Consider the following 15,689-nt stretch of genomic DNA (forward strand, 5'->3'; position numbering starts at 1 on the left):
TGAATATGACACTGCCAAGAAGCTGCCTTACTCAAAAGAAGAAAGGATAAAAAAGGATCCTATACCCTCTAAAACGGGTTCTTGACCTTTTTTGTTCCATGGACACCTTTACCAGTCATGTGAAAACCACAGCTCCCTTACTAAGTCCACACAGTACTGTGTATTAATTAATCAGTATATCACACCTACACCAACACTTCCCCGTTCCCACAAGGATAATGTTTTGGTTTTTTTTAAAATTTCAGTTCAAGCTTAGGTACCCTTGGTTAGGAACCCCTGCTCTAGAACCAACTACCAATAGGAAATGTGAAGGTCAGGGAAGAAGTTTAATTATACCATCGAGATGCAAGGAACAAAATTTAGGTTGTTGAAAAGTAGAGGTGATTTCTAAAAATCTTTAAAAGTAACCTTGGATTAAGAGACTTATAAAGAGACAATTTTTTGTAGACAAAACTATAGTATTAAGGAATAGTCTTGGGTGATAAAAGAAAAGCAAGGAGAAGTGATCAGTGAAAGAATATTGATTATTTCTAAAGGGAGGGTTTTTTTAATTGGAATGTGACTTGTAAAGTTTCTGGATTGGTGGCAGTATTCTTTTGCTTAAACTAAGTGATGATTTGAACTTTTTTTGCCTTGTAATTCATTAAGCTGTTTCTTTTATGTGGTTTTCTGTTTCTCTGTTATATTTCACAATTTTAGAACGATTTTTAACTATCAGTAGAAAGAGATAAGGTAAAACAGGGTCACTATCTCTGAGAACCCTTGATAGATTGTGATTAAGAACTCAGGACTATCTAAACAAGAAAACAGCCATAGATTTTATCCACGGGGATTCTGTCATCACCTCTAATACCTCTGTTACCACTTCTCTTTCAAGTGGAGTTAATCATTCCTTCCTTAGTACTTCTCCTCCTTCCCTAACATGAATTTTTATCATAGTCCTTATAACCTTTTATTGTTGTTACTTGTTTATATTTCTACTAAAACTGTGACCTTAATGAGAGCAGGGGCTATTAATTGCTTTTGTATCTCTAGAACACACCTTGGCACATGGTCTGCCTCAGCCCTAAAGAAGCCTTGGAAATTGAGTGAATACCACACACTTGCACACCAGATTGACCTCCCTATATTTGAAGATGTTGATCCATATTCTTACTCATTTGGCTTTCTCTTCCTCCTTATTTGGCATGCATATCTTATAGGAAAGTGGGAACGTTCCCTTTTTGTCCATTTAAAAAAAAAAAATTCTTATATCAAAGGAAATGAAACCTAAGACCCAAGAGAACCTATGTTTTAACATATGACCTTTTGATTTTGCATTTCAGTATCTTATACCTATTTGTTTATTTCAATTCCGAATGTAGTGTTAAGTTAGTAAGTGCTCTTAATATTTGATAGGTTCTGTGGTGTGACTTCATTGCAAAAAGTGCCAAAACGATTGGCTTTCTCTGTCGACCAATAATATCCTTTTTTCCCCAGCCTTCTTTGAATCCAGAAGCTAGCAAACAGAATCAGCCGTGCAGACCTATTGGGATGCCTTCTGGAGTGTGGGGTAAGTATATTTCGCACTTTAAAGGCACAGCTTTGAAATTTTTCTTGCCAGGGAAAGGAGCAGAATTTGTCTCTTTTTTGTTTGTTTCTTTACCTCTTGTTTTTATCTCATCTTACCCATTTGCCCATGGTAACTAACACCCCTGATAGCTCTTCAGTAATTCAGTAAGTGGATACAAGTATAGCAGGTTACTCTGTCCATTAAAATGCCATTAAGTTGTAGTCGCAGTAGTGGAATTCAAATACAGACAGTTTAGAGCTTGTGGAGCCCTGAATTTGGAAGCAGATTTTAAGAAAGGGAGAATAATAGGTAGCTCATAATAAGTAATTTTTAACTAACATTACTAATTCACTTACAATTAAATTCTTTCCTAAATATATGGTAGACATACATAACAGTATATCCTAAGCCTTCGTCCATGGTATTAAATCAAACGCATGCTTTTAAAGGCTGTATAATACTACTTCCTGTGAATGTACCATTTTGTTCAGCAATTATAAACAGTGCTTGCTATATAGGGCAGAGGGGAAACATATAAATATACACTTCTTTATTTGCATGTTGGGGAAAGCTAGCCTTATAAAAAACTAGTAGAGATGAATCAGTCTATTTCAAACCAAACGTGATCTCTGACATTCGGATCTGGAGCATTTACAAACTAAGCTCTCCTGGTCATAGCAGTTAGATGTGTTCTAATGGCTGAGCATCTTATTGAAAAGGTTTAGCATCATATCTAAATATTGGAGTTTGAATATTGAGTCATAGGATTATGGGTAATTTCTGTACTTTATTTATTTGTTAAAGTTATTTAACTTTGCTCCAGTTTGCTCATCATAGGGTCCCATGGCAGACTTCTTTCCCCAATTTCCTACTCTCTGTCCATACTGCTACTGACAGGAGCATCAGATACTCTTGTTTGGTCCATGCCTGACTTATTACACCAGGCACTAGATACACTGTGCATCTTAGGGCCTTCTGGGTTCAATATTAACTGCTTCATTTGCTGCCTTCTTTCCTGTAGTTCCTGAGTAGTGTCACTTTTTTGAGAGTATCTGTTAAGTGTACACTAGGGAATGTTTCTCCCTCAGTTTAAACTGTTGGCTCTTTGTTTGAAGGGGAGGCCTTCATATAGAACTATGCTTTGTGTTATCCAACAGGTTTGATACTTCTTTTTCTCTTCCACTATTTCATAGAAAACCCACCTAGTGCCAAGCAACCCTCCAAGATGCTGGTCATTAAAAAAGTTTCCAAAGAGGATCCTGCTGCTGCCTTTTCTGCTGCATTCACCTCACCAGGATCTCATCATACAAATGGGAACAAATCATCAGCTATGGTCCCAAGTGTCTATAAGAACCTGGTGCCTAAGCCTGCACCACCACCTTCAAAGGTAGGATTTGGAATCAGTCATATAAGAACTTTGTATAACAGAGATTTGGGACTAAATCAAAAAAATTTTTAGTATATTTGTTTTTTCCTGTTGAATCGTTCACCAGATTGTCATTCAGTGCCTATTATATGTATAGTAATATACCTTGTCTTCACACTGTCTTCTGCTGCCAACTCGGTATTTAACAAACATGTCAGACTCATTAGCTTCATTTCATAAATTTGTTCTCCTTTTGATGTACTATTTCCATTAATAGCGTCACCATCCATCAGATCACTCATCTGAATACCTTGGCTGCTGCTTTCCTCCTTACTCATTCCCCTCAACCAAACAACTACAAAGTCCTTAAAATAATTTTAATATATTGTATCACACTTCATAAATCGTTTTCAGTGGCTCCAAACCATCTAGAGTAGGGAGTTGGTAAACTTTTTCTATAAAGGACCAGAAAATAAGTATTTTGGGCTTTGCTGACCACATATGGTCTTTGTTGCATGTTTTCTTCTTAAATTACACTTTAAAAATATAAAAATCGTTCTTAGCTCATGGGCCATACAAAAACATGCCTCAGGCCAGATTCGGCCTATGGCTTGTAGTTTCCTACCCCAGATCTTAAATAGTTCAGTATCCAAACACCTTAACAATGGTATGTGTGATTCTTCGTAGTCTGGGTCCAGTCCTTCTTTTATATTTTACTGCCCTTTATATTATCTGGAAAATTATTCATCCTTCAAATTCATGTCATCCTTGAAGCTCGTGTCACCCTTTCTGCGAATCCTTTTCTATTATGTATATCTAAAAAGCCAGTTAATCTTTATAACTTTATCATCACATAGCACCCTGTGTCTCTTATCACAATAGCTACAAGACTTTATTGCATCTATTTGTTTCTTCACATGGTTATCATCTCCTTAAGAAAAGGTTCATATCTTCTTCATATTTATTCCCTAACACCCTCACATAAGCAAATAATAATTGTTTGAATGATTTCTAGCTACTGCAAAAGAAGATAATTAGAATTTACTATGTCTTTCAGAGAAAAGCCAGTGAGCATTAATTCACTTTCCACTGTGTTTGGTGCTTATGAGTAAAACAAAGACATGCATCATTGGCCATAACTCTCCATGAGCTAAACATCTAATTGAAATAAGATATAACAGTATAGTAGGTCAGATAATTATGTGTGAAGTAAAATAACAGATTAAAGATAGAAGATTTAATTGCAAGCAGTTTTGTAGTAACTAAATTAATTGAAAACTATTCATTTACACAGTTCAGAGGAGCAAGATTGTCTCAGACTGTAATTAAAGAAAGTTTTACAGAAAAATCAGTATTTGATTGAGTCTTTGGAGGCTAGTGCAGATATGGACAGGCAGGAAAGAGTCTGAAAGATGTTGCAAATTAAAAGAAGAGGTTAAGTAAAAGTTCTGAAACCATAGAGCACTAGACATTCTTGAGGGATAGTGAGTGATTTATAGTTAATCCTGGTAGCAATAGAGCTTGAGAATACCAGGATTATAAGGATAATAAAATCAGAGTGGATGAGTTTAAAATAGTTAAAGGGGTTCTCAACACTTGTCTTTTAGAAGGACTTTTGATCTTGGAATTGGAACGTTTTTGGTTGGAGTTGGGTTGAGGTTTTAGGAGAGTAGAGAAGGGATGGAACAAGATTTACAAGGGTATTCTAGAATTGTGAGTGGAAATGGAGGTAATGCCACCTTTGAGACTTATCAGTAAAAGAAAACTGGAAATAGGAGCTTGGGTGGTGGTAAAGTTAAGTGCAAGGATAAAGAAAATCTATGTAGCAAGAGGGAAAGGGGCCCCTGGGATACTACTTGAAAGAGAAGTAATTCATGGGCTAAAAGAACGGAATGAAAATAAAACTGAGAGTGACAAGTGGTTTCTTTGAAAGGGTTAGGATACTTATTTCTATGATGTAAAAAAGAAAGAATGTGAGTTTAGTTCAAGGATTTAGAGCAGGGGTTCCATGAGCTTGAATTGAAAAAATCTGCTTGAATAGATGTCCAGCATGATATGCGTGTGTGTTGCCTTGTCAAATACGACACCACAGTTTAATGTTCTTATTTTAGATAAACAACAGTCTACACATTGACATGTCTTTAAAAAATAAAATTTAACTTTAACTTTCCTATAGTTTTGATTTATCGGATTATTATTTAATGTGTTAAGAGAGAAGCACATGTATATTTTCTTAAATTTTAGTAACTATTTCAATATATGTAACTTTTTTCCTTTGTCATTTTTTTTAAGGCCTTCTGGACAAATTCTAACAGAGCTGTAACACTTCTAATTTTATTTTATGCATTTAAAAACATTGGTCTTGAGGGGATATGTTGGTGCAGTGTGAAATATTTATTAAATAATACACAATAAATTGTAGACTTCATATGGGTTTTATTTTGATGTAGTGTGTTCTGACTGCAGTGGATAACTATCTGCAAAAAGGCTAGTAAGGATAGCAGAGATGGTTTTATGATGCCATGGGAAAACTCGAATTTCCAAATGTTTGTGGAAAAGGACTGTTTGAACGGATGTTGCACTGTGTTAGGTTGTCAGATATTAAAATTATGGAAAATATGTAAAACCTAATTTTGAGTAATCCTAAAATTTGATTTAAAGGCATGCCAGTGTTGAGTAAAATAAAACTATCTGCCGCTACCTTCTGAGAAGGGGTTTGTGGTTTTCACCTGACTGGGAGAGGGTTCCATGGAACAAAAAAGGTTAAGAACCCCTGGTTTAGAGCACAACTGCTATAATGGAAGAGACAGTGTAGCATGGAGGTTAAGAGCAGGACTTTGGAGTGGACAGATTCCATTTTCCCCTGTCTTTACAGGTGACCTTGAGTAAGTTTCTTAATTTCTCAATTTTAGATTCTTCATCTGTAAAACAAGGATAATAGACCCTGCCTATAAAGGCTCTTATAAAAAATATATGAAAATACTTTATGGAGTACTTAGAATTGGCATAATAGTTGCTATTATTATCATGCCATCACACCTTATATTTATCTCATTCCTTAGAGTTTAAGAGCTTTTGTATGTTACTTTGAGATGTGTGCAAACATTCCTTTAGGCTATAGTGATTATAAATATGAGTAAGGCAATATCATGTCCTCAGAGATTTCATAAATCTTTTGGGGGTGAGGAAGTGGCAAGAATAAAAGTCCTTATCCAGGGCTTAAGATCAGTTTAGCCTGATGTAGGACTGAATTAAAGGTAGAATGAAGATAGGAAAATTAATGTAAAGGCTGTTATTGTCCTTGTAAAAGATAATGAAAGCTGAACAGGGACAATGATAGTGGGCAGAGAAGGGAAGTGGTGATGACACATTGCAGTAGAAGCAAATTAGATGAAGAGGAAACAAAGGACACTGAGCATTCTTCCCCAGGAAACTAGGATAACTATGGAACCATTCTCTGGAATAGAGAGAGAGGAAGGTTCATTTTTTCAGGAAAAGTTCATGTGTGGTTTTAGGTACCTTGAGGAACAGAAGATGTTGGAAGAAGGAAAAGATGAGATGTCTAGTAGGCAGGTGTTGATTTATCTATTTTATCTAGGCAGTCAACAGTTACTGAAAATTGGGTATCATGCACTAAACACCATATGTAACTAGAGACACAAAATAATCCTAAAGCCTTCACTGTCTAATGGAGAGACAGATGTAAAAAGTAATTGTACTACTCTGCCAGGAGAGGGTCCTCAAAGTCTTCACAGACAAAATCATTTGAGCTGGATTTTTTTAAAGTGGAAAAGGAAAGGGAACTCCCATTTGTTGACATCTTAGCATGTTTCAAGAACTTCATTATGCCTTTTACAAATAACATTTAATCCTCATTCTAATCTATAATAAAGAATTAGGAAATAGGATAATAATAGTGATAAAGTCAGGACTCTTTCCATTGCTCCAGAATTCCTGCCATCTTAAAGGATGACCAGGAGAGAGGAATTTGAGAATTCAGGCTTTGGAGTCAAATTTATCTGAGTTGGAATCTTTGTGCTACTCTGTAGTGCCGTGATCTTGAGCAAGTTTTGAATTTTGCCAAATTTGTTTCCTCATAATAAATTGGAGCTAATTAAATTATATGAGTCACAGGGTTGTGGTAAAAGAATAAAATTACAGTTTAAAAAGTACTTAAGGGAAGCGGACTTGGCCCAGTGGTTAGAGCATCCGTCTACCTCATGGGAGGTTCACGGTTCAAATCCCTGGCCTCCTTGACCCATGTGGAGCTGGCCCATGCGCAGTGCTGATGTGCGCAAGGAGTGCCGTGCCACGCAGGGGTGTCCCCGCATAGGGGAGCCCCACGTGCAAGGAGTGTGCCCTGTAAGGAGAGCCGCCCAGTGTGAAAGAAAGTTCAGCCTGCCCAAGAATGGCACTGCACACACGGAGAGCTGACACAACAAGATGATGCAACAAAAAGAAGCACACATTCCCGTGCCAATGACAACAACAGAAGCGGACAAAGAACACGCAGCAAAATAGACACAGAGAACAGACAACTGGGGCAGGGAGAAAACAGTAGGAGGTTGTTAGGATCAAGCAGATGAGACATTCTAAGCAGGAAGAACTATCGTTACCAAAAAATGGAGGCATTTAGGAAAACAAGTAGTTCACTGTGGCTGGTACTTGGGAAGTGGTGAGATCTAAGGCTAAAGGCAAATCATAGAGGTCCTTGTAAAAGCTCAGGACAGAGGTTAGGGCTAGAGATAAAGTAGTACAGATAATCTATGTAATTTTAACAATTTAAACTGATTAAATAGTTACAAATAGTTTTTCTAATGAAGTTCACCCAGGAACAGATTATAGCAGAAGAGTACTGAGGCTAGAACCCTGTAGATGCATGCCTACATCCACTGAAAAAACTGAAAAAATTCAGGAGGTAAAAGCTTGCAGATTGAAGCATCAGGGAATCAAGGGAAAGAGAAGGAGAGGGGGTCATTTTCCCCAAAAAATGGGTAAAGAGCAATATTTCATTTTCCAAAGGGGGAAAATTTTTTAAGAGATAGCCTCTGGATTTAATAGGACAAGATCTTTTATTTATGAAAGAGCAGTTTTTTTGGCATGGAGGGTTTTAAGTAATAATGAGCAAGTGAAAAACGGTAGGTACAAACTTATACAATATAGTTTGCCAATAAAAGGCTGGAAGTATATTATATGATTGAGAGAAAATAGGTGTGTTTGGTTCCCCCCCCCCCCAGCTTCAATAAAGTTTGTAGACAGAAGAAAATTATTAGAGCAGGAAGAGATTGAAGATTTGAGAAGGAAATACTTGATAAATTCACAAAGAAAACGTACAGGTATAGAATGGTAGAAAGGGAGGAAGAAGTATTAAAGAAAGGAATTTGAAGTGCATAGGAGGGAATTGGGAAAAGTTTGGAACCATGACTGCAGACTTCTCAGTTCACCTATAGAAGACAAAATCATTTGACAGGTAGAGAGTTGTAATTGATTGGGAGTCTGGAGGAATAGAAAGGACATTTTAAAAAAGAAAACTGGTTGATAGCTGTTCACCTTAGTGGTTTTAAAAATATGTATTCGTCTAATACAAATTGTGGTTTTTTTCTATACCACTATCCAATAGTGTTTGAGTTACTGAAACTTAAGAATAAGTTGAAATAAATGGGGCAGATAAACACTGTTTACTAACGCTATATAGTAAACCTTCCATACTGCTGTGGCAGAAACCCAGGAGTGTTTGTACCTGAAATGGCAATGTTAAAAGAAAGACAAGGCATCTGGTGACCCCCCCTACAACTCCCAGAAGCCACAGGCCATCTTTGATCATTAACCTGACACAAGCAGCTGTCTATAGCTTTCCATCAGTGCAAGAAAAAAATGAATTTTCATTCTGGTTGGGTCATGTTTCTTACCTGTTTGTATGTTCTTTTTGGAGGCACTATAAAACAATACCACTTACTGAGTAACCTTTAACAGATTACATGACTTTCTTATCCTTAGTTTTGTTCTCTGTGAAAGGGTATCTTGATAATAATTATACCTGATAAGGTCACTAATGATTAAATAATACAGAATGACAAATACCTTGTAAATGGTAGATACTCAGTAAATTCCTTCCCAAAGTCTTGTAATGTCTTCTTTAATACCTGTATTAGTCAGCCAAAGGGGTGCTGATGCAAAATAACCAGAAATTGGTAGGTTTTTATAAAGATTATTTATTTGGGGTAGGAGCTTACAGAAACCCAGCCGTAAGCATAAGTTACTTCCCTCACCAAAGTCTATTTTCACGTGTTGGAGCAAGATGACTCCCAACGTCTGTGAGGTTTCAGGCCTTCTGGGTTCCTCTTTTCCCAGGGCTTGCTTCTTCCTGGGCTCAGAGTTCCTCTCTTCCTGGGACTTGCTTCTCTTTCCTCTGTGAGCTTACTTCCCAGGGCTCCAGCTTAAGGCTTCAGCATCAGACTCCAACATTAAAAACTCTCAACTCTGTCCTTTGCCATGCCTTTGCCATGCCACACCCCAATGATGTGGCCCAATCAAAGCCCTAATCATAACTTAATCATGCCCAGGTACAGACCAGATTACAAATAGAATATAGTATCTATTTTTGGAATTCATAATCATATCAAACTGCTACAATATCTTTTTTTTTTTAATAAGAACATTTTATTAAAGTAAATGCACATGAAAGGGTGACAAATACAAAATTATATGCCATCTCTGCTCATGTGGCTTACAATGAAACATAAGACAAAAGGAATGAAGTGCCTTACAAATCCAACACCCCAGGAAGAAAGTGTTTAGGATTTAGGAACAGAATAAGTAAACTGTATGTCTGGCCCAGCCAGAATCCTTGTTTGCCCTTCATACAAACAAGGGATATTGTACAACCAAACATGTGCAAAAAGGCAACAGAAGGAGCTCCATGAGAGAGTCTTGCAATACCTTTTAACCAACAATGTACCCAGGAAAGGCATCTTTTCATTCAGACCCTTCCTTTGTCCTGGAGGTTTCTCAGTTCCATTTCTTCAGTTTTGAAGAAAAGAAGTTTTTGCCTGCTTCAGCACCACTCCATTGACCTGCCTCATCTTCCTCGGTCTCCTCAGAGAATGTGATTGACTCCGAAATAAACATGTTTTCCAGCTGTACTTCTCCAGCTAAATTACTTGCTATCATAATTGGGCCAGGACCCTATAAAGGGCCTTGGACTAAACCGGGAATATCTAGCCATTTATATTGCCCAGACTAGTCTTGAATTCTTGCTGTGAAAATTACTGGGAAACAGCATTTTTTTTTTGCTTTGTGGGAGATCAGAGTTACATAAAAGGTTAAGCACAAGATAAAATAAGTTTGAAAAATGCTATATATTATATCTGCTCTCAATTTCACACGGCCAATTATATGCTCTGAGAAATAGCACTGTGAAGAAACCTGTTGAACCTTGCTCATCCAGTACCTCCCAGCTTATATAAACTAGAGCTCCCATTTTGAGGAAACCTGTTAACATCCCATGGCTCTTCTGGTTCCCATCTGCCTTTTTCCCCCAAGTACCTGATCTCAGAAAGAGGTTTCATACCTCCCAACCACAATGAAACAGGTAAGCTCTGGAAACTTAGGTTTCCTTTTCTTAACATCTCTCTGCTTTATGGTCTTTCAAGCTGACCTCACATATGCATGCTTGTTCTGACTGATTTTTTCTTTCTTCCCATGTAGCCCAGTGCATGGAAAGCTAACAGAATGGAACACAAATCAGGGTCCCTTTCCTCTAGCCGGGAATCTGCTTTTACCAGTCCAGTCTCTGTCACCAAACCAGTGGTACTGGCTAGTGGCACAGTTCTAAGCTCTCCCAAAGAGGTGAGTGATGTTAGAGCAGGGTAGCCTATTCTAGAGGTACCATTTCCCATTTGTGCTAAGCTATGCAGTGTGACTTGCACCGCTCCAACTCTTGTTACTTTTGTAGCTATACTTAGCCAAGAATCATGTATTTACTCGTATTTCCCTTTATCATCCAGAGGTGAGTAGTAGCTGGGTGGGATAATTGCCCTGTGGTATATCAAGTTCAGCTTCTGTATCATCTTGGCATTCTCTTGGTATCTGTAGAAAGATCAAAGGTGGTACTATATGAATAAGTCCTCCGGTCTTAACTGTAAAAACCATCCAAAGCTAGTCTTGCATATGAAAAGGATTGTGTAATTTTTATGAAAGACAAGTGATAAATAGGCTACCAGATTTAGGAAATCAATACTATATACAAGTAACCCAGAGAATCCCAGTCCCTCTTCTTTGCTGTCAGGAGCAACCTGTTTGTGGTATTTTCCCAGAGTCCTTGCAGCACCACCCCACCGATTGAGATCACCTCCTCTCGTCTGACCAAGTTGACCCGCCGAACTACCGACAGGAAGAGTGAGTTCCTAAAGACTCTGAAGGATGACCGCAATGGAGACTTCTCAGAGAACAGAGACTGTGACAAGCTGGAGGGTGTAAGAACAGAGGGTTGGGGGGTGGGGGAATGGTACAGTATAGTGTGAGGAAAGGCAGGACCTTGCCAGTGTTATATATTATCTGCTTTTTCATTTCTTGAGGGAGAAAGATATGCCAAGTTTTTAAAATGTTTTGTCTGGAAATGAAGTAACCCACCAACAGCCTGTGGTAAAATGAGTTTAATCCTTTGTTAGCAGAGATTTCAAAAGTGGGCTTATTTCAGTGACATATACCCTGGCCCTCCATGTTTGTGGGCAGGGGCAGCACTGCTGTTAGATCTTGAATTGATCAGTGCTCTAAGAAGTAGGTAAACTACAGAAGCTTTTATCCATTAGGATTATATTTAATTGTAATAATAACTGACAGAACTATATATAACAGCCAAGAGGTTTGTTTGTATACTACAACAGGAAGGTTAGAGGTATGGCAGCTTAGGGATTGTCATCAGAAAACCTGTAACTTTTTGACACCTTAGACTAGGATGGGTATGCACCACTAGATATCCTAATCATACTCTACTTAGAGAAAGGACAAAAGGGCCAAAAACTTTAAAACGCTTTCTTGGGAGCAGATGTTGCAAAACACAGGAGGCCTGGGGTTTGGTCCCCAGTGCCACCTAAAAACAGAAAAACAGACAACAAGGAAACAAACGAAAAAACCAACTCAGGGGAGCTGATATGGCTCAGTGGTTGGGTACCGGCTTCCCGCATATGAGGTCCCAGGTTCAGTCCCCAGCCCCAGAACAAGAAGGGGAAAAAGCTTTCTTGGAAGCCACACCCAGCAGTTTCTACTTAGATTTCATTGGCCAGCTGTCATATGGCCACTCCTAGCTGCAAGGGAGTCTAGGTAAATGAACTTTATTTTAAATCTGAGCACATTGGTTCCCCAATCAAAATCAAGGTTCTGTTAGTAAGGAAGAACAGGGACTGGATATTGCATAGGCATGTGATAGTTTCTGTCACAGTTGAAGTAACCTGAAATTAAGAAGGATGGTTGCCAGTTGGTGTCCTTTTGAAATCTTAGCAAGATCTCATTTTTACATAAGGAAAATCCAGTGACTGAGGCTGTCTTCTGGAAAATACTCCTGGGTTCTGGCTCCTTGATTTCTTCATGAATTGTTTACCCTGCCACAAAGGATTGTTGTTGGTGTTTGTTTGTTTTTTTTTTCTTTTTGTTTTGTTTTATAAGATATCTTTTTTTTCTCACCCCCCTCCCCCCCGCCAGTGTTTGCTCCTGCTGTCTGCTCACTGTATCTGTTGGTTGTATGCTCGTCGTCTTTTCTTTATGGGGCACTGGGAACCAAACTCAGACCTCCCATGTAGAAGTGAGGCACCCAGTGGCTTGAGCCACCTTCACTCCCTGCTTGTTGTGTCTCTTCATTACATCATCTTGTTGTGTTAGCTTGCTGCACAAGCCCATCTCATCAGCTCGCTGTCTTGGTCATCTTCTTTAGGAGGCACCAGGAACCCAACCCTGGACCTCCCATGTGATAGGGAGGCCCCCAACTGTTTGAGCCACATCCATTTCCCAGAATCATTAAACTAAGTTTGTCCTTTCTTTCTGCAGCTAGAGAACAGCACACCTGAACCAAAGGAAAATGGAGAGGAAGACTGTCATCAGAATGGCCTTGCTCTTCCAGTTGTGGAGGAAGGGGCAGTCCTCTCACACTCTCTGGAAGCAGAGCACAGGTGAGTAAGGATCAGATCACAAAGCATGCATATTGTATATGGCCTGCAATGACCTTGAACATACTTAAGATGCCTCAAATGGTGCCTGGCATATAGACAGATGTGCCCATGGGCTCCTTTTTTTTTTTAAAGATTTATTTATTTATTTAATCCCCCCCCCGGTTGTCTGTTCTCTATCTATTTGCTGCGTCTTGTTTCTTTGTCCGCTTCTGTTGTCGTCAGCGGCACGGGAAGTGTGGGCGGCGCCATTCCTGGGCAGGCTGCACTTTCTTTCGCGCTGGGCGGCTCTCCTTACGGGGCGCACTCCTTGTGCACATCAGCACTGCGCATGGCCAGCTCCACATGGGTCAAGGAGGCCCGGGGTTTGAACCGCAGACCTCCCATGTGGTAGATGGACGCCCTAACCACTGGGCCAAGTCTGTTTCCCCCACAGGCTCCTTAACTTGTTCTGTGTTCCCCAGGTTGGCTTGTTACCCACTAGACATTCTCTCAGAGATTTTCTCACACACTCTTCTCCAGAGCTTTTGTGTGGTTTAGTTTCAGACTTGGTTTATATTTTCTGGGATTGTTGTGCTGGCCCCATGTGAGCAGTTTCCATAACCTCTTGAAGGGGCCTTGGGAAGCATGAAACCCATTCCATCCCCCCAACCCCCATGTGTGGAGCCTGTTGTTTGAATGAAGGCCTTGAACACAAAGCAGCCAGCTGTCTATGCAAGTTTGGTAACAGGTGGGGCCTGCCAAGTACTGCTGTACCTTCCTGAAAGGGGGCTTCTTCTGTCCAGAGGAACTTTAGGGACAACACGGGCATGAGGTTATCAGGGAATCCACAGTACAGTTGAAAGAGAACTTAAATACCTGTGGAAATGAAAGGTGAGATCTCTTCGTTTTGGTCTGTGAGACAGAGGGTCCTTGTGGCGTTTGGCTCTTTTCTTTATGCTGTCTTGCTTTCTGCTAATTTTACTGTCTCCTCTTGATAGCTCTTGTGTTCTCACCTTGTGGATATCCCCCATTTAATTAACAAGCACCTGAGTATCCATAATTAAAAGTTTGTCCCACTGGGGATAGGAGAAGACCAAGTCTTTCTCTAACATCCAAGCAGGTACCAGTGCCTCTGGGTAGGGAAGTTTTCTGTGAAAAATTGTAGGCTTTCTGCTCAGGCTTATGGTGTCATATTTTCTTTGTCCTTCTGTCCCCACCAGGTTATTGAAAGCAATGGGATGGCAGGAATATCCTGAAAATGATGAGAATTGCCTTCCCCTCACAGAGGATGAGCTCAAAGAATTCCACATGAAGACAGAGCAGGTATATCATTCAGTTACCCATATACCTTTCTGGAGACCAGTTGACAGCTAGGAGAAAAAGGAATCAGGACAGTTCTTGTCCTTCAGGGAGCCCCGTTTAAATGTGATACCACAGTAGAAATGTAAAGAGGCTTCTAGGTAATAGGTATCTCCAATGTTAGATAAAAAACCAGGTCAGTGGTTAATAGATTTGAGAAGGTAGTATGTCCTTTTCATCCTATACCTCTAATCCCTTAACAGAAACACATGGCCATGATCCAGAGTTATGATCTGATCCTTAGAGCGTACAGGTTCTTAGGGAAGCACCTTCCTCTGCTTCCAGCCATGTAGTTTCCTCCTGGTGGTTTGGCCAGTGCCTTAAGGAAACCAGAAGCCTTTTATTTTAATTTATTCAGCAAAACCTTAGCTACTTCCTTTGAGTAAAACACTGCCATATCCTGGGGTATACAGCAGTGAACAAGACAAATGGAGCTTCTACAGACCTTATGGAATTTATGTGCTGGTGGCATGTATTTACAATAGTGATAAGTGCTATAACGTGAAGAAGTACTGGCTAACCTCACTTCTCAGAACTGTATTTGCCAGACCATTAGCACTGATATCATCTGAAACCTGTTAGAAATAGGGAATCTCAAATCCCATCCCAGACATACTGAGTAAGAATCTGCCCCATCTCAGCAGATTAAAGCATCACCATCCCTAAATCCTCAAGATTGAGAAATCAACAAACCTAAGAGGGGAATGCAACTATGGACCAAAGTAGAATTATTATTATTCTAGCAATGGAAGAATTTGTAATATTGATACAAACACAGTGATCGCTAGAAGTTCTGAGGGGAGGAAAGGGAAGAAGTAACATGGGGGCATTTTGGAGACATGGGAATTACTCTGCATGGTACTGCAATGATGGATACAGGCCATTATACTCTTGTCAGCGGCACCAGAAATCTGTGTCTCTTTTTGTTGTGTTATCTTGCTGCGTCGGCTCTCCGTGTGTGCAGCGCCACTCCTGGGCAGGCTGCACTTTTTTCACACAGGGATGCTCTCCTTTAGGGGCGCACTCCTTGTGCGTGGGGCTTCCCTAAACAGGAGACACGCCTGCATGGCAGGGCACTCCTTGCACGTATCAGCACTGTGTGTGGGCCAGCTCATCACATGGGTCAAGAGGTCCTGGGTTTGAACCCTGGACCTCCCATGTGGTAAGTGGATGTTCTATCTGTTGAGCCAAGTCCGCTTCGCAAGGCCATTATACATTTTGTCAAAACCTATAAAATTGTACAGTGCAAAGTTTAAACCATAATGTAAAC

The 15,689-nt window shown here is 39.6% G+C and overlaps 1 protein-coding gene and 1 pseudogene across 6 annotated transcripts in view; one reads left to right on the top strand and one right to left on the bottom strand.

The window, feature by feature from the left end:
- Positions 1-15,689, top strand: part of GPBP1L1 (GC-rich promoter binding protein 1 like 1) — a 77,714-nt gene that overhangs the window by 60,621 nt on the left and 1,404 nt on the right. For all 6 annotated transcript variants that reach the window (XM_004448066.5, XM_058303663.2, XM_004448067.5 and 3 more), the window contains 6 exons: positions 1,480-1,552; positions 2,746-2,939; positions 10,626-10,766; positions 11,234-11,392; positions 12,960-13,081; positions 14,281-14,383. In XM_004448066.5, coding sequence (XP_004448123.1) covers positions 1,480-1,552; positions 2,746-2,939; positions 10,626-10,766; positions 11,234-11,392; positions 12,960-13,081; positions 14,281-14,383 — 792 coding nt within the window. The remainder of the gene's footprint in view (positions 1-1,479; positions 1,553-2,745; positions 2,940-10,625; positions 10,767-11,233; positions 11,393-12,959; positions 13,082-14,280; positions 14,384-15,689) is intronic.
- Positions 5,207-5,246, bottom strand: LOC111765730 (U7 small nuclear RNA; annotated as a pseudogene).

Source organism: Dasypus novemcinctus, chromosome 9, assembly GCF_030445035.2.
Source record: "Dasypus novemcinctus isolate mDasNov1 chromosome 9, mDasNov1.1.hap2, whole genome shotgun sequence".
Lineage (NCBI taxonomy): Eukaryota > Metazoa > Chordata > Mammalia > Cingulata > Dasypodidae > Dasypus > Dasypus novemcinctus.